This window comes from Hydra vulgaris, chromosome 02 (assembly GCF_038396675.1).
Source record: "Hydra vulgaris chromosome 02, alternate assembly HydraT2T_AEP".
In the NCBI taxonomy this organism is placed as follows: Eukaryota; Metazoa; Cnidaria; class Hydrozoa; order Anthoathecata; family Hydridae; genus Hydra; species Hydra vulgaris.
This window is the reverse complement of record NC_088921.1, coordinates 3245001-3259771: the sequence shown is the minus strand read 5'-3', so window position 1 is coordinate 3259771 and position 14771 is coordinate 3245001. Positions and strand designations below refer to the sequence as shown.

General features: G+C 26.5%; 1 protein-coding gene across 1 annotated transcript in view; it reads right to left on the bottom strand.

Annotated features, from left to right (window-relative positions):
• Window positions 1–4309: 4309 nt before the first annotated feature.
• Window positions 4310–14771, bottom strand: part of LOC100204591 (homeodomain-interacting protein kinase 1) — a 30176-nt gene continuing 19714 nt past the window's right edge. The window contains exons 4-7 of the mRNA XM_065789796.1: window positions 14323–14415; window positions 10008–10063; window positions 9607–9735; window positions 4310–4424 (exon numbers count right to left, since the gene is read on the bottom strand). Of these exons, the coding sequence (XP_065645868.1) occupies window positions 10049–10063; window positions 14323–14415 (108 nt within the window). The 3' untranslated portion in view covers window positions 4310–4424; window positions 9607–9735; window positions 10008–10048. The remainder of the gene's footprint in view (window positions 4425–9606; window positions 9736–10007; window positions 10064–14322; window positions 14416–14771) is intronic.

Sequence of the window (14771 nt, the reverse complement as noted above, 5' to 3'; positions counted from 1 at the left end):
TTATAGCTTTATCGCTGACAAACTTATTATAATTTGCTCCTTGAAAACTTAATTTTAGTTTTCAAGGAGCAAATTTTAATTTTAGTTTAAACAAAGCAGTGTACTTGCTTTGTTTAAACTAAAATAAAAAATAAAAATCATTAGTTTCACACATAAATATACAAAAAAAAAACTTTTACACTGGACTACAGATTATCATAGCGGACAACTCAAATGAGAAATTTTTTTCAAAAAACCAGAAGATACACCGCTAAAGTTATATATTATATAACTTAAATATAACTATGAACGCGTGTTTAAATAACATCTTTGAAGTCACACTGAAATAGCCTACTGCTGGTGGCTTCAATACATGCATCTTATAGCCTGCTGCTGCAAAGGAGTGCAGCTATATCAACAGAATGTTTGGCATGGATTAGGGTTAGGGTTTCTTTATTTTTATTATTCTTTATTTTTTACTTCTTTTTCTGAAAATTCCATATAAATTAATAAAACAAAAATGGGGTAAGGATTTGTTAAATAAACACTTCATAGTATGTGTGTGTATGTGTGCATACATACATACATACATATATATATATATATATATATATATATATATATATATATATATATATATATATATATATATATATATATATATATATATATATATATATATATATATATATATATATATGTATATATATATATATATAGCGTGGAAAATAACAATCAGTCAATGATCAACGACCGCCTCAAATGACTAAAATTTTGACCTCCCAGAATGAACTCTTGCCGATCATGGTTGGCCGGTTGAAAAAATTTATGATTTTGAAAAATGTTCGACAAATAATCAGGATATTATTTGGAAAAACTATACATTAATACTAAAATTTAATAAAACCATATAAAGTTTGAAAAAACTTTTAAAACAGTTTTATTTGTATACAATATGCTTTTTTGACAAGTGTGTGACCTAATCTATATCTATTAACTTTGCTTCACTTATTAATATTAGGTCCATTTTTTTTTCTTAAATGATAGACATTTTTATTATATTATATTATTAAAAAAAATTTCATACATTATTTTAATAAAAATATAATAATATATAACAATTACTGTATTTAACTAAGAACATTCTTTCAACTGTACTCTGTACTTAGTCATCTTTTTTTATCTTTAAATCTTTTTATTTATTTTTTCATTTTTTTAACATGTGTTTATAGTAAAAAATCTTGTTTTATACAAGAGCAGATCCATAGGAAGGAGGAGAGAGGAGGGAAGGAGGGGAAGGGCAATAGGGACATTAGTATAGCCATCGCCCAAAATATATCTCTCTTCTAACTATACTTCGTCTTTTTTATTCAATGTTTTTATTTATTTTTCTTGTAGCTTTTCGGCCATTTGTGTAGCAATTGCAATAATTAAATTGTTTTTAAATAAATTTAAAATTATCATTTGCAAGTTGCCATTTTTTTCTATTATTTTATTGTAATTGAATTTTTAAACTTTAACTCTTCAAAATATGGCAACAAAAAGAGACAACTCATTTTTAACACTATCAAGATTGGAGTTAAAACCACTTATTGAAGAGAAAAATCTATTCAATAGAATTTCTATTAACTTAAAAATACTTTTTTAGTTATCATACTTTGCATTTCATAAAAAAATTTTTTTTTTTAGTATTAAATGATCAGTTAGCATTTTTTTTTATTAAAAAAAATTCAATAATTAAAACAAAAAAACTCAAGGATAAATTTTAAGGACGTTATCAAATTTAAGAGTGCAAGAATTTTTTAAAACAATTAACATTAGCATGTAATTAAAACATTTGTTATTTGCAAGTTTTCATTTAAAAATGCAATAATTTTATTTAAAATTATTTTTTTAAAAAGGAACACAAGTTTGTTAGTTTGAAAGTAATAAGTTTTTTTTGTTTTTATATAGTTCAATTATAAAGTACTAAAACTAAGATTAAAAACTTAATAAAAAATAAAAATAAAAATTTTGATCGTCCAAAAAAAAACAATTGACTTATTTTTTCACGCTGTATATATATAATACTTGGACTTTAGGAGTTGCCCACTGACTTTTTGAGTTGTCTGTCTCAAATTTTATAGGAATTTTTGCATTAAGATTTCTCCCATACAGTCATTTTTCATTATAGTGCTAAGTGTAGACTAGAAATAATTTGCGTAAATAAAAGTAATATTGTAAACTATTGATAAAACACAATTTTCTACTTTCAGATAAAATTTAACAGATAAAAATTAGTAAAAGCACATGTCTATATATATGAGGAGGTGGGGGGGGGGGGATGCCATTAGGTTTTTCATTTGAATTGACCGCTTATTTTATTAAAACAATATGCCCTCTTTTTTACAACAACAAAGTTGTAATTAAATTTAATTTTAAACTTAGTTAAAAAATAATTTTAAACCATGCTAGAAATTATATGAACTAATTTAACAAAAATTATTAATTGAATCTAAACTTGGTATTTGAAAAAAATTATATTTCCTTATAACTTATTTCTCGAAACAACCTTATACTTAACATAATTTTTTATTTGTTTTTCACAATTTATTTATTTTAATTTTTACGCATTTAATTTAGTATTCTTAAAAAAGATTAGTAACTACTTATTGATAGATTTTAACAGAGACCAATAAGATATTTAAGATAAGATATTTGTAAATATAATTTATGCTCTTAAATATATTATGTCAAAAGAATAGGCTTTATACAATATTTAATTAATTAGAAACAAAAAATCTATTTGTGAAAAGAATTCAGTTGAACTGAAGCACTTCTCCCTTTTTATAAGAAACAAAAGTTTTTAATTTCGTTTCACTTAAAATATTCTATGATAATCTATAATGGAGGGACTTATATTTTGCGTAATCAATTAGTTAGCAAACAATTAGAAAAAAACTTAAATAAAATTTGCAAAGCTATCTTACATTCATTTGAAACTAAATTTTAAATTCAACAATTATACTATTTTACATTCCTTCAAAACTAAATATAAATTTTTAAAATGATATTTTAAAGTCAGTAATATTAAAAAAAATTGTATAAAACAATTTGTTTCTTCAAAAAATGATAAATTCTAAGGTTAAATTCTTTTCTTTTACAACCTAATAAACGATGTTTAAAAATTGGTTAAAAGTTAATTTAAGTATTCCAAAAAAAAGTTTTTGTCAAACTGAACGCTTTCAACATTTACGAAAAAAGCAAGCTGCATAGCGCCTCTTAACAAGGCCTGACAAAGTATTTTTTATTTTTGGCAAATTTAGTTCTATAACTTTATCTCTAAATCCTTAAACAAAATTTGTAAAAAAATAGCCAATTTAAACAATAAAATTTTTAAGTTTTTATTTAGGAAGTATTTTATTAAATACATTTAAATGCTCATACAATTTTCTTATGTTTTGATTAATAATAGAAAATCGAGAACCTTAAAAATACATCTTTATTATTATTTTAGACCATAAAAAATTAAAAAAAAATTTTTTAAACCAAAATCCTCATTTGATGTAGTAGCACTTCTCACATATTTTACTTATTTGTAAGTCGATGTAGCAGCACTCTGTGCATGTTCTACCTATTTGTAACTCTATGTAGCAACACTCCTTGCATGTCCTACCTATTTGAAAATTGCACCCCTCGGATAATCTCTCTCTATATTTTTGCAAGGGCTTTGCCATCTTTATTAAAATACTTCCATTAAAAATATATTTTATAGTTATATACTCTAGTATCATTATAATGCTGATATCTAAAATAATTTTTTAGCGAAAGAAGATAAAAACCCAATAAAACTTAACTGTTTTGCAGATCACTATAAATAATTTTTTTTTACTCTTTTAATAAATGATAGTGTGAAAAAAGGTTATTAGAGGTTTTAGCAAAAAAATAACCAAGGTAAAAAAAAGCTGAATTTGCAAGCACATACATAATTGACAATATACATTGATGAATAACATGTACTGTTTTAAAAAAGAAACTTATTGTTTAACAATTTTCTAGCACTGATTTATATTATGAACTGACAACTTATTAAACAATCACATTATATCTATATATATAAAAAAAAATTAGATGCATTTAAATTTTGTTTATTACTTTGTTTATTTTACTATAACAAAATAATTGTTTGATCAATTGTCAAACGTCTATATTAAAGACTTATAAGAAGAGTTTTAGTTTTCAATTATTTTGTGAGTACAGCGTGCATTAGCATGTTAAACACGCTATGATATAGAACATGCACAACATGTAAAACACACTCTGCAACAGTAATTTCTTTCAAATTAAAAAAAAATTTGTGCAATGAAGAAGCAGTAGGTATTGTTACCAATGAGGCATTTCTTTGGGCTATTGCTTGAGTTTTTAAATAGGCAACAGCATCCATTACTTTTACAGATGATTGAACACTGAAAAAAAAAGGACGTGTCAGGGTTAGGTAGGTTTACCATACTGACCATAACTGACCAAAAATACAAAGTAATCAATTTATTATTCTTTGAATTAAAACGTTTTATTAGAGACTTTAAATGCCAAGAAATATAGCCACAGGTTTTTTTCCTGTTGAAATGTTTTAAAGATCATTAAAATAGTTCAAATCTTCAAGATCAAGAATAGTCAAATCAATAGTGTCAAACATGCTTAAATCTGCTTAGACCCTTTTAGTTATGTCAAACTCAAATAGGTACTACAAAAATACAAAACCTTATCTAGCTTATCTGATCAATGCATTTATTGTTAACATCTCTGGCTTTTCTGACCAATACATTTGTTAATGACATCAAAATAAGTAACAGTTTTTGATTTATTTAACATTTTAATTATTTTATTTTCAATTTTGTTGACTTAGAAAAAAAAAATTTTTTTTGAAAACCTTAAAACCTATCAACTAATTATCTAATTTATATTTACCCAGGTCACTGATTCCCTGATAGTGTAACGCTGACATAATGCTTACATATTAATCATGCAAAAGATATTTGATTTTAAAGCGCATTAATTACTTTAAAAACCATCTTAAGTCAAAACAAATTTATTTTATTTAAACTTTATTAAATTTTAGCGTTACAATATTGTGTGGTGTAGTGGTTAATAAATTTCTTCATGGTGCCTGTGCTCCGGGTTTAATTCCAACTGGAGTTTATTTTCGTTTTTATTTTTAAATAATTTTTTATTAATTAACTAATTGATGCCAATACATTAATAATAATAAATATTAATATAATAAGACACGGTGGTTACTAAATAGTTAAGTAATTCAGTTAATAACATAAATGTGCATAACATGTCTTGCTCTTAAAGAAAAACTCAACTTATCAATTTTATCAAAAATTAAATATCTTCAGAGTAAATTTGTCCATTAAGTCACTGTTAATTTGTACAAATTATATAGAATTATAGTAGCGCAAAAAAAGTATGTATACTCCACTAACTCTAGTGAAAAAGTTAACATTGTATTGACGTTAAATAAAATCATACGCTTTAATAGATTTATATTTCAAAGATATGTAACAAACTTTAGGTAATAATATAATCATTCTATTTTTCCATATGATTTTATGAATGTATGGCAAAATGAATATAAATTTTTATTTTACTTGATGGTTGTGTGGGAGTTTGTAAAAAACATTAAAAAAAAAAAAAAAAAAATTTTGAAAAAGAGATTTTTTTCCTTGACTTATGGAAAAAAATTTGAAAATCCCTTACTTTTCCTTGATTTTCCTGACTAGAAAAAACTTCCCTGATTATTCCCTGATTTTCAGTTGGCTGGCCACACTGTTAACGTTATCGTTAATGCTCTTACTCTCAAGTCCTTAATACAAGGGGAGAAGGAGGGGAGGGATAATTAAAAGAAGGAGTGGAATTTTAGTTTAGATCTAATAAACAATATGGTTTGTGTGTGTGTGTGTGTGTGTGTGTGTGTGTGCATGTGTGTGTGTGTGTAATAAAAGGGGAAGTGGGAATTTTTTTATGATACAATATAAGTATTTTTATAAAAAAGTTTAGTTTATAAATCCGAACTAATACTTTTTACAAAATACACTTTAATTCAAAAAAACTATTTTATTCTAGCGTGTCTTGCGGTCAAATGCATATTTTTGAACAGCTGTTTTAGCATAATTTCAATAGGATTTAATATGCTAAATCAAGATTTACCAGGTCGGCAATTATTAAAGCCTGTTTATGCTGAAAGTTTTTGTTTTTATTGATGACTGAAAGAATTATTTTTTAATTTAAAGGTTGATTTTCACTGTGTTTTTTTTTTAGTTTTGAGATATGTTTTTGCTGACAACAATTAAAAATTAATAAAGGGGGGGGGGGGAATCTCAATAAACTTGGGGTGGGTGGGAAAAATTTCCGAAAATTAATAAATGCCCCCCCTCCTTTTTTTAATTAGGGACTCGAGAGTAATATACTTTATAAAGAAATTCTTTATTGAAATTTTTTAATTTTTTGTTTTTAACATTAGTTTTAAGTCATTTAAATTTTTAATTTTAATTCTTTTTCACTTATCAATTAGGTATGCGTAATATATATAAGATTTATTTACCTTCACCGGCTTCACTTCACTTATCAAAATAATTATCTTTTACAAGTGTAAAGGGTTGCTATAAACAGGCGCCACAGGCGCCCATGAACTTTCTGGTAAAATTATTATTATGATATTAAAATTTATTAATCTTAAAAAAGATTTAACGTTGTTAAAAGTAAAACTGAATTTAAAAATTTAAATACAAATTTATTAATATAAAACAAAAGAGAAATCAGCAAATAAGATCAAATCAACAAAATTGTTTATTATATCAACAAAATTGTGTATTATTATTATATGCTTATGTATATCGTATATTATGTATATTATTATATGCTTATGTAAATTGTGTATTATTATTATATGCTTATGTATATCGTATATTATGTATATTATTATATGCTTATGTATATTGTGTATTATTATTATATGGTTATGTATATGTATAAATTGTGTATTATTATTATATGCTTATGTATATATTATGTATATTATTATATGCTTATGTATATTATTTATATTGTTTATAATATCCATTATTGTATATTATATTCATTATAGTTATTTGAAACTAAGTATTAATAAAAAAATTATTTCAATAGAAAAAAAAAAAAGATAAAGTATATAATAAAGTGATCTTGTAAATGTATCCATGGCAAAACTAACATGTAAAAAAAAAATTTTTGAGTAAAAATATTAATTAGCTAAAGTTTTGTACTGTTCTATGCAAAAAAGGATGTTTCCCTTATATATAAAATTCTATAAAATGTAAAATACCTGTAAACATGTAACATTGTTTAGTAATACTTTAAAAGTCTTGTTTTAGTTTCTATATTCATTAATAATTTATTTAACTATATAATGTCAAAAATGTCCCAATGTTTTCAAAAAAGCAGTGCTGCATCAAGCACTTCTATGCTGAAGAGACTCGGTGAATCCGGTTGACTATTTATGTTGTTTGGCTAATGCCTTTATGCTTTTCCAGTAAGAAAGCTCTAGAAATTATTTGTGGATGATGTGTTTACAGTTTTGTATGGTAAAGCATTCCAATCATTTTCGACTGTTTATGAAATAATTGAATCCATCAGCATATTTTGACACATTTTTAAAAAGTTTTCCAGGCAAAGATTGTGGGCGCATAGATTGTAGTGTGAAGTAACAGACTCTTTTATTGGTAGAGTGAAAAAGTCTTTTTAACTTTTTTAAAACCATGTATTATTTTAAAATGTATATTTTTTGACCACTCTTCTGCTTTGTTGACGTCTATTTGCAAGAAAGCACCATCTTGGCTCGATTTGATAACTGAACCTTGTGATACCTCGCTTGTAACACTCATCCATTCAGATTCATGGAAATCAATTTCCACTTGCTGTTATATATTGGTGAGGGATTGTTTGATCCAAGTGATTAATGCTTTGAGTTTAAACAGGAGTTGACAGTATGATACCTTATCAAAGCCATTACTAAAGTCAATGAAAATTACATCAATAAGGTTACCTTAGTGAACAACTTTAGTTAAGATATATCTCACTTCAAGTAGATTTGTGACGCAGCCTTTTTGTTTATAAAACCATGTTGCTCTTTGATGATAAGGCTGTTTACTTACGAAAACAGCCCTAACACCAAAGAGTTTGCAGAATTTCAAAATTTGATTGTGTATGATGCTCTTGAGGACTTTGCAGGGTAGGGATGTATGTAAATCAGGACGGTACTTCAATATTTTTGTTCTGGACCCTTTCTTTAAGATAGAACATGTTTGATTTTCTCCAGAGGTCTGGAACAATGCTTTTTTTAAACAATTTATGGTAAACTAGTTTAATAGGTGTAGTGGTTGCAGGTAGGTTGTATAAGGCAGTTGTGCATAATCTTAGAATTCTTGGATATTGTATTTTTTGTACTTTTAAAATAAAACTAATTTAAGTACTATATAAATTTAATATAAAAAAAAGATTTAAGAGATTTAAAAATTATCCAAAAATTTATTAAAAAAATATATAAAAAATAAAGTTATAATTTTGGAGTAAAAAATAAAACCAAGAAATTTGATAAGCTTTTATTTTTGCATTTTTTGTTTCATAAAAGTAGAAATGTTTTTAAAAATTACATTAATAAATGTTTTTAAAAATTACATTTTTTATTTTAGCATTACTGTTAAAATGAAAAATGTAATTTTACTTTTATAAAATATTTCTTTAAAAATAAAAAGTGACTTTAAAACTTAAAGCTTTTAAAGCTAAACTGAAATACTGCATTTTATGCAGTATTTCAGTTTAGCTGCAGTGAATGCAGGCATTCATTAACCAATCTAGATCTTTTTATAACAAAATAGGCTTATAAGAAGAAGTTTTATTAACATTAAAAATAATTAACTCAAAACTTATCTTCTAACATTATGAAATAAACACAGTTTATCTGAGAAACTTGTAGAAACTTTTAAATCCAAAATAAAAATCTGATTTTTTATAGCTTATTTATATATGGCTTTTAACTTAAAACACAATACTATCTTAATGATTTTAGTTGAAATATATACCGAAATGCACTTTAGCTTTTCTTTGAAAACTCAACAAAAAAATTCATTTAATTCAATTAAAATCAATTTAATTCATCATTGCCAACCCAAAAATGTTTAAGATTGGCAAAAAATTGCCAACCTAGTTTCTATGCTTTATGGTAAGACCTTTGTATCCATTTTTTTTGCCGACCTGATGCCTCAATCTTTTAGAGGTTGGCAAATTATTGCCGACCTCATTTTTCCTGATTCCGAGGGTTGATCATGTAGAGATAATTTATAGTAGAGATGTACATGTAGAGATAATTGAACTCTGATAAGTTATTACTGTATGTTAATGAATCATATTTTTGTTTCTTCAAATTATTTAAGCCTTTACAATAAACAAATTTGCTTTGAAGAAGAGTCTCATGTCAATAACTTACTCTTGAATATTAAAAAGAATTTACCTATATAAAACTGCTAACATGACATTGATGATGAAAACGAGTAATAAGTAAATTTCACATTTTACAATAAAAATACATTTTGCAATAACAATACTTACATTTTGCAATAATAGAATTGTGTCAAATGAGTAAATGTAAAAAATGGATGACGCAAAACTTCAGCAGGTTTTATTCTTCTAGCAGGATCTAATTCAAGCATTTTCTTCAAAAGATCCACAAAAACAGATCTAAAACATTTTTAAAATAAATTTTGTATATTTATACAATTATAATTTTTAATTTAATTTCATTTGTTTATAACTTTAATTTATATTTTTGCTTAATGCACACATGCCTACTCACATATATTTAAAGTTTAATACACACTCACTCATATTTAATGATTAAAAGTGAGAGATTTACACAAGTCATTACCTTAAATTAAAGAAAGTGATTGTTTCTAACAATGGAGTTTTCTGCAATGACTCACTAAATCGATTATTTTAAAAAAACATCTTACCTGTCAACTCTTTCAGCAGTACTTTCACTATGACTTAAGCTTTATGGAAAATTTTTCTATAAAAATTAAAAATTTACCATACAGTTTTAACATCGATCAAACAAAAAAAAAACTTTTAAATTGCAAAAGAAAGAATATTAAAAAAGTATTACTTAGATAAGGGCTACCTAAAGTCAGGGTGAGACAAGGTTTACTAAAACATGGATTAGCAAAATTATAAGAATGAGATTTAACTATCTTTAAAATTAACAAACAAAAATTGCTTTTAATGAAGGAATAACTTTTTTTTTTGGGTGGTGAGTAACATCTTAATGTGCATTGAACATATGGTTAAAATAAAAATTTTAAAATATTTTGCACTAAAGGAAATAACTTGTACATATTTTCACCCATTAAAAGCAATTGAGTGCTTCCCTGAAGTTTTGAGAAATGCCTGCAGTCGCTATTGAGTGTTGAGCGACCGATTCCATTGTAAAGCTAATGACCTCAGACTAATGCAGTCGTTTTACAGTCGCTTTACGAGTTGATAGTTTTTGAACATTAATGAGTTTTTTATTTGAATGCTGTGTGATTTATAATTTAACTTGTACTTAACAAGACTGATATAAGAACATATGTATATCACTTAATTAAATCTTTTTATGATGTTTTTGTTTTATGATTTTTAATAACATTGTTTTGCAATTATTCATGATTTTATGTCAATATTATTTTTATGTACTTTAACTTTAAAAAAAATTTTTTTTTTTTCATAAATGAAATAGTAATAAAATTTTACTCGTGTCATGGAGTAGGAGCTAATTTTGGCTGGAGTCGGAGTCGGAAAAATTATACCAACTCTGACTCCAGCTTTCATAAAAGTTTCATAACTTTCATATGAATTTTATATATGTTAGTCATTAAAATATTTTATGTTCTGTCAGTCTAAAGCTTAAGTATCAAACTTTAGCTCTTAAATTGTTACAAAACTTTAAGTCCCAGCTTGCTTTGATTGCTGTAGGATATCCAGACATAACCAGAATAGTAGTAATAGTTTGCAACAACTGTAGTTTGATATGTTAATTTAAGACCTTTAAAACAGTTATAAGCAACAGGGTGTTTTGCTGCTTATCACTGAGAATCATAAATCATCTCCCCTGTGCTCTCCTCCACCATCCCTTATGCTAAATAACTTCATGACTTACACTGTCTGACACTGTGCTTCATATTCTTAGAAGAAAGTTAGACGTCTCAACACCTAGCAGAAAAAAGCTGCTTCACAGAACAGAAAATTCCTTAACTTTGCATTATTCTTTTGTAAAGTGATAGTACACGAGAAATGACCACTATAGTACTTGTGTTTGGCTTTGTAATCTCATTTACTTTGTTTATTACTGCGCACACAGAATGAAGATAAGTTCCTATATATATTTTCCTTATTCACTATAATTTAGCCTCCGGATCATGTAGGACATTATAAAGAAGTGCTGCTTTTTATGGTTGTGAATTTAGCACATGTACTCAGCTATAAACTCTTATGTAGATGTGCAAAAAGTGCAGCTATTACGCTTAGACACCAAAGGAGTTATTTATCAAACTTCTGTAAAGTAGAAGTAGCCCAGTTACCGCAGGCAACTAGATTCCAGCTTTCATTTCACTTCGCAGCTTATTAGGAAAATGAAATGTGTAATCTGATTGGTTGCTAGGGGCAACCAAATCAATTGAGTATGGAGCGGCTAGTTAAACATAGGGGCAAGTTGGGCAACTAAAATATCTCACAAACTACGCATCAAATGAAGAAACATCTAATGGACAAAAGATAGGTATATATAATGGTAATATAATGCGCATCAAATGGTTGTTGGACAGCGTTCAAGTGAGATGCGCGAGCACCTTTTCGACTTCGGACCAAAAAAATATTTTTACTATATTTTTCTAAGATGCCTTAAAAACCATTTGTATCACAACACTTAAGTGTTTATACATTAACCTTTTATTTGACTTTTGATAATACTTTGCTAAACATTTTTAGGTAAACATTTTAAGGTCTATACGCTCTTTTAAATTAATCATTCTTAAATACTCTAAACAATTTAAGATGTCGTTAATTCTTTTTTTTTTGAAATATATTACGGTTTAATACGATTTAAAACTATTTAATTTTTGCTTCTTTTAAAAATATTTGTACTAAAATATTACTTAGTCAATAAAATATATAAATTAAAAATTAAAAATATAAATAAAAATTTTATTTAGTTTTGAATTATGTGTTACTTGTTTGCTATGTTTATTAAAGCGCAACTTTATGTATTTAATAGAAAAGTGCGAAATTATTAACAATTATGCAACAATTGTAAGAACATACTGGGTTCAGTGAAACAGATATATTTGAAATGGAGGAAAACAGTATAGAGACAGAGGAGCAAACCGAAATTGCTTCAGATGAACAGCAACATGGCAGTTTAGATGATCTTGTTGAAACCATGTCAATACATTTTCGCATTCATCACATGCGCTGTGGTGTGCATACCCTACAGCTGGCTATTTGGGATAGTCTGCAAGAAGGACATGCTGCTACACTAATTGAAAAGTTGAGAAAATTAGCTAGTGTTGCCAGAACCCCTAAACTTGACTCAATTTTAAAGAGACACGCTGGTAAAGGGGCAATTATTGATCAAGCCACACGATGGGGAAGTACCTAGTTAATGATGCAACGCTTGATTGAACTGAAACCCTTTCTTGTAGACATGGCTAGTCATCAATTGATGCTACATGAAAGCCAACGAAACAGCTGAAAGAGCTTGAAGAATTGCTACAACATCCCTTTGCAGCGACTAAAAAATTGCAAGAAGAGGACTTAACTCCAGGTATTTTTCTTTAAGAGTGGAAAAAACTTGATGTTTTGCTTGTCCCAAAAAGAAGCGTTATTTGCAAGTGGCATTGCTGCTTCAATGAAACAGAGAGAAAATACTATTAAAAAATAAGATTCTTTTGGCAGCTGTTTATGTAGACCCAATGCATCGGATACTTCTTGATGATCAACAACTGACTAAAGGAAAAGAAGCTCTGTTTGAAATAGCAGTAAGAATGAACAAATTGCAGAACTGTCAGGAACAAGAGGAATTGGGTCATACTGCCACATCATCAAGATCATCTACTGATGAAGAACTTGATTTTGAGAAATATTTGGACCATAAAGACTGTGCAAAGTGTTACCGCATGGAAAAAGAGTCATCCTTATCAGAGAACACTGCCAGTAAATTTCAGTTTTTCATGTGCATTAAAAGTAGTGGAATAGTTTGAGCATTCATCAAAAGAAACAATACTGCAAGCAATTTATATGTATCCTGAAATGGTCAGAGAAGTTGCCCGAGTGGTTACTGCTTTGCCACCAACTCAAGTTAGTGTGCAGAGGTTGTTTTCTGCGCTAAAAATAATATCAGATTTGAGGAAAACCATGAAGGAGGATCTGATGGAGGCAATACTTTTTCTGAGGACTAATTCATAACTTTATTAGTGACTGCATAAGAATTTATTGTATATCTATTTACAAAAGTTCAGAAAAGTTATTTGTTCAAAAGTTGTTTTCTAATAAATATTTTTTAAAGCACTAAGTGGTCGGATTAATTATATCACGGTGATGAAATAGGTAATCTTAACATTTCAACACGGTAAATTTGTTGTTACAAATTGGTGACTTATTGAATTTTAAGATTAAAGTTCTAGGAATAATTTATGTAAAATGGTATGGCATTGTCTCTGTGTGAAAAGATGTCTTCAATAGTGAACCTTGAAGTTGAGTGTATTTTTGGGATTATTTTTATTTTTAATACATATTAACATTTAGCCTATCAGCTTTACAAATATTAAAAAACATTGAGATTAAACATTAAAACTCAGAGTTAATTGTTAATTTAAATCTTTAAAAAAATATTTTAAAAAATTTGCATAAGCTTAATGCCATATAATATTGTTAGTACTTGCTGCTTGTCCACTAATAATATTTGTTGCTTGTCCACCAATAATATTTGCTGCCTGTCCACCAATAATATTTGGACATTAAAGTCCAAATAATCAAAATCTGTTTTGTTGGTTTTCATGTATTTTATAGTTATGCAAAAAAAATTAAAAAATAAATAATAAGTTAATAGTCTCAGTCATTAATAGCCATTAATAAATTACTAAAAATTATTATTATTAATTTTTAAAATATATAAATAATTAATAAATTATTAATAGTTATTAATAAATTAAAAAAACAAAAACAAGTTAGTTAAGAAAAACTGTTGAAAAAGTTGAAATCTTTCCTACTTTACAAACTATTAAAAAAAAATACCAATATAATATCATCAAGCTGATTAAATATGTATCTTCTACTACTTTCCTCTTTTCTTAATCTTCCTGAATCATGTTCATACTCATCAGATCTCTAGAAAAAAAAATAGCAAAGTTGACAAAAATGCAAAAAAAAAGTATTGCAGAGCTGGTTTTTAAAAGAAAAGTTGACAAAATAAAAAATAAATAACAGTGCCGGAAATAATCATTTTAAGGTTGCCATCAAAACTGATCGTTTGAAATGAAAAATATTGAAAAGTAGACAATCAAATTTTTTCCAGACAATCAAATTTAATTTATAAAAATTGTACAATATACAAAAATTGTACAATATATATTTTTATATTTTGCTTTTAACTCTTAATAAATCTTTTTACTCTCCGTACAGCAGTTTAAGCATATTATTTGAATCGCCCAAAACAAACTATGAGCTCCTAATATAACCCTGAT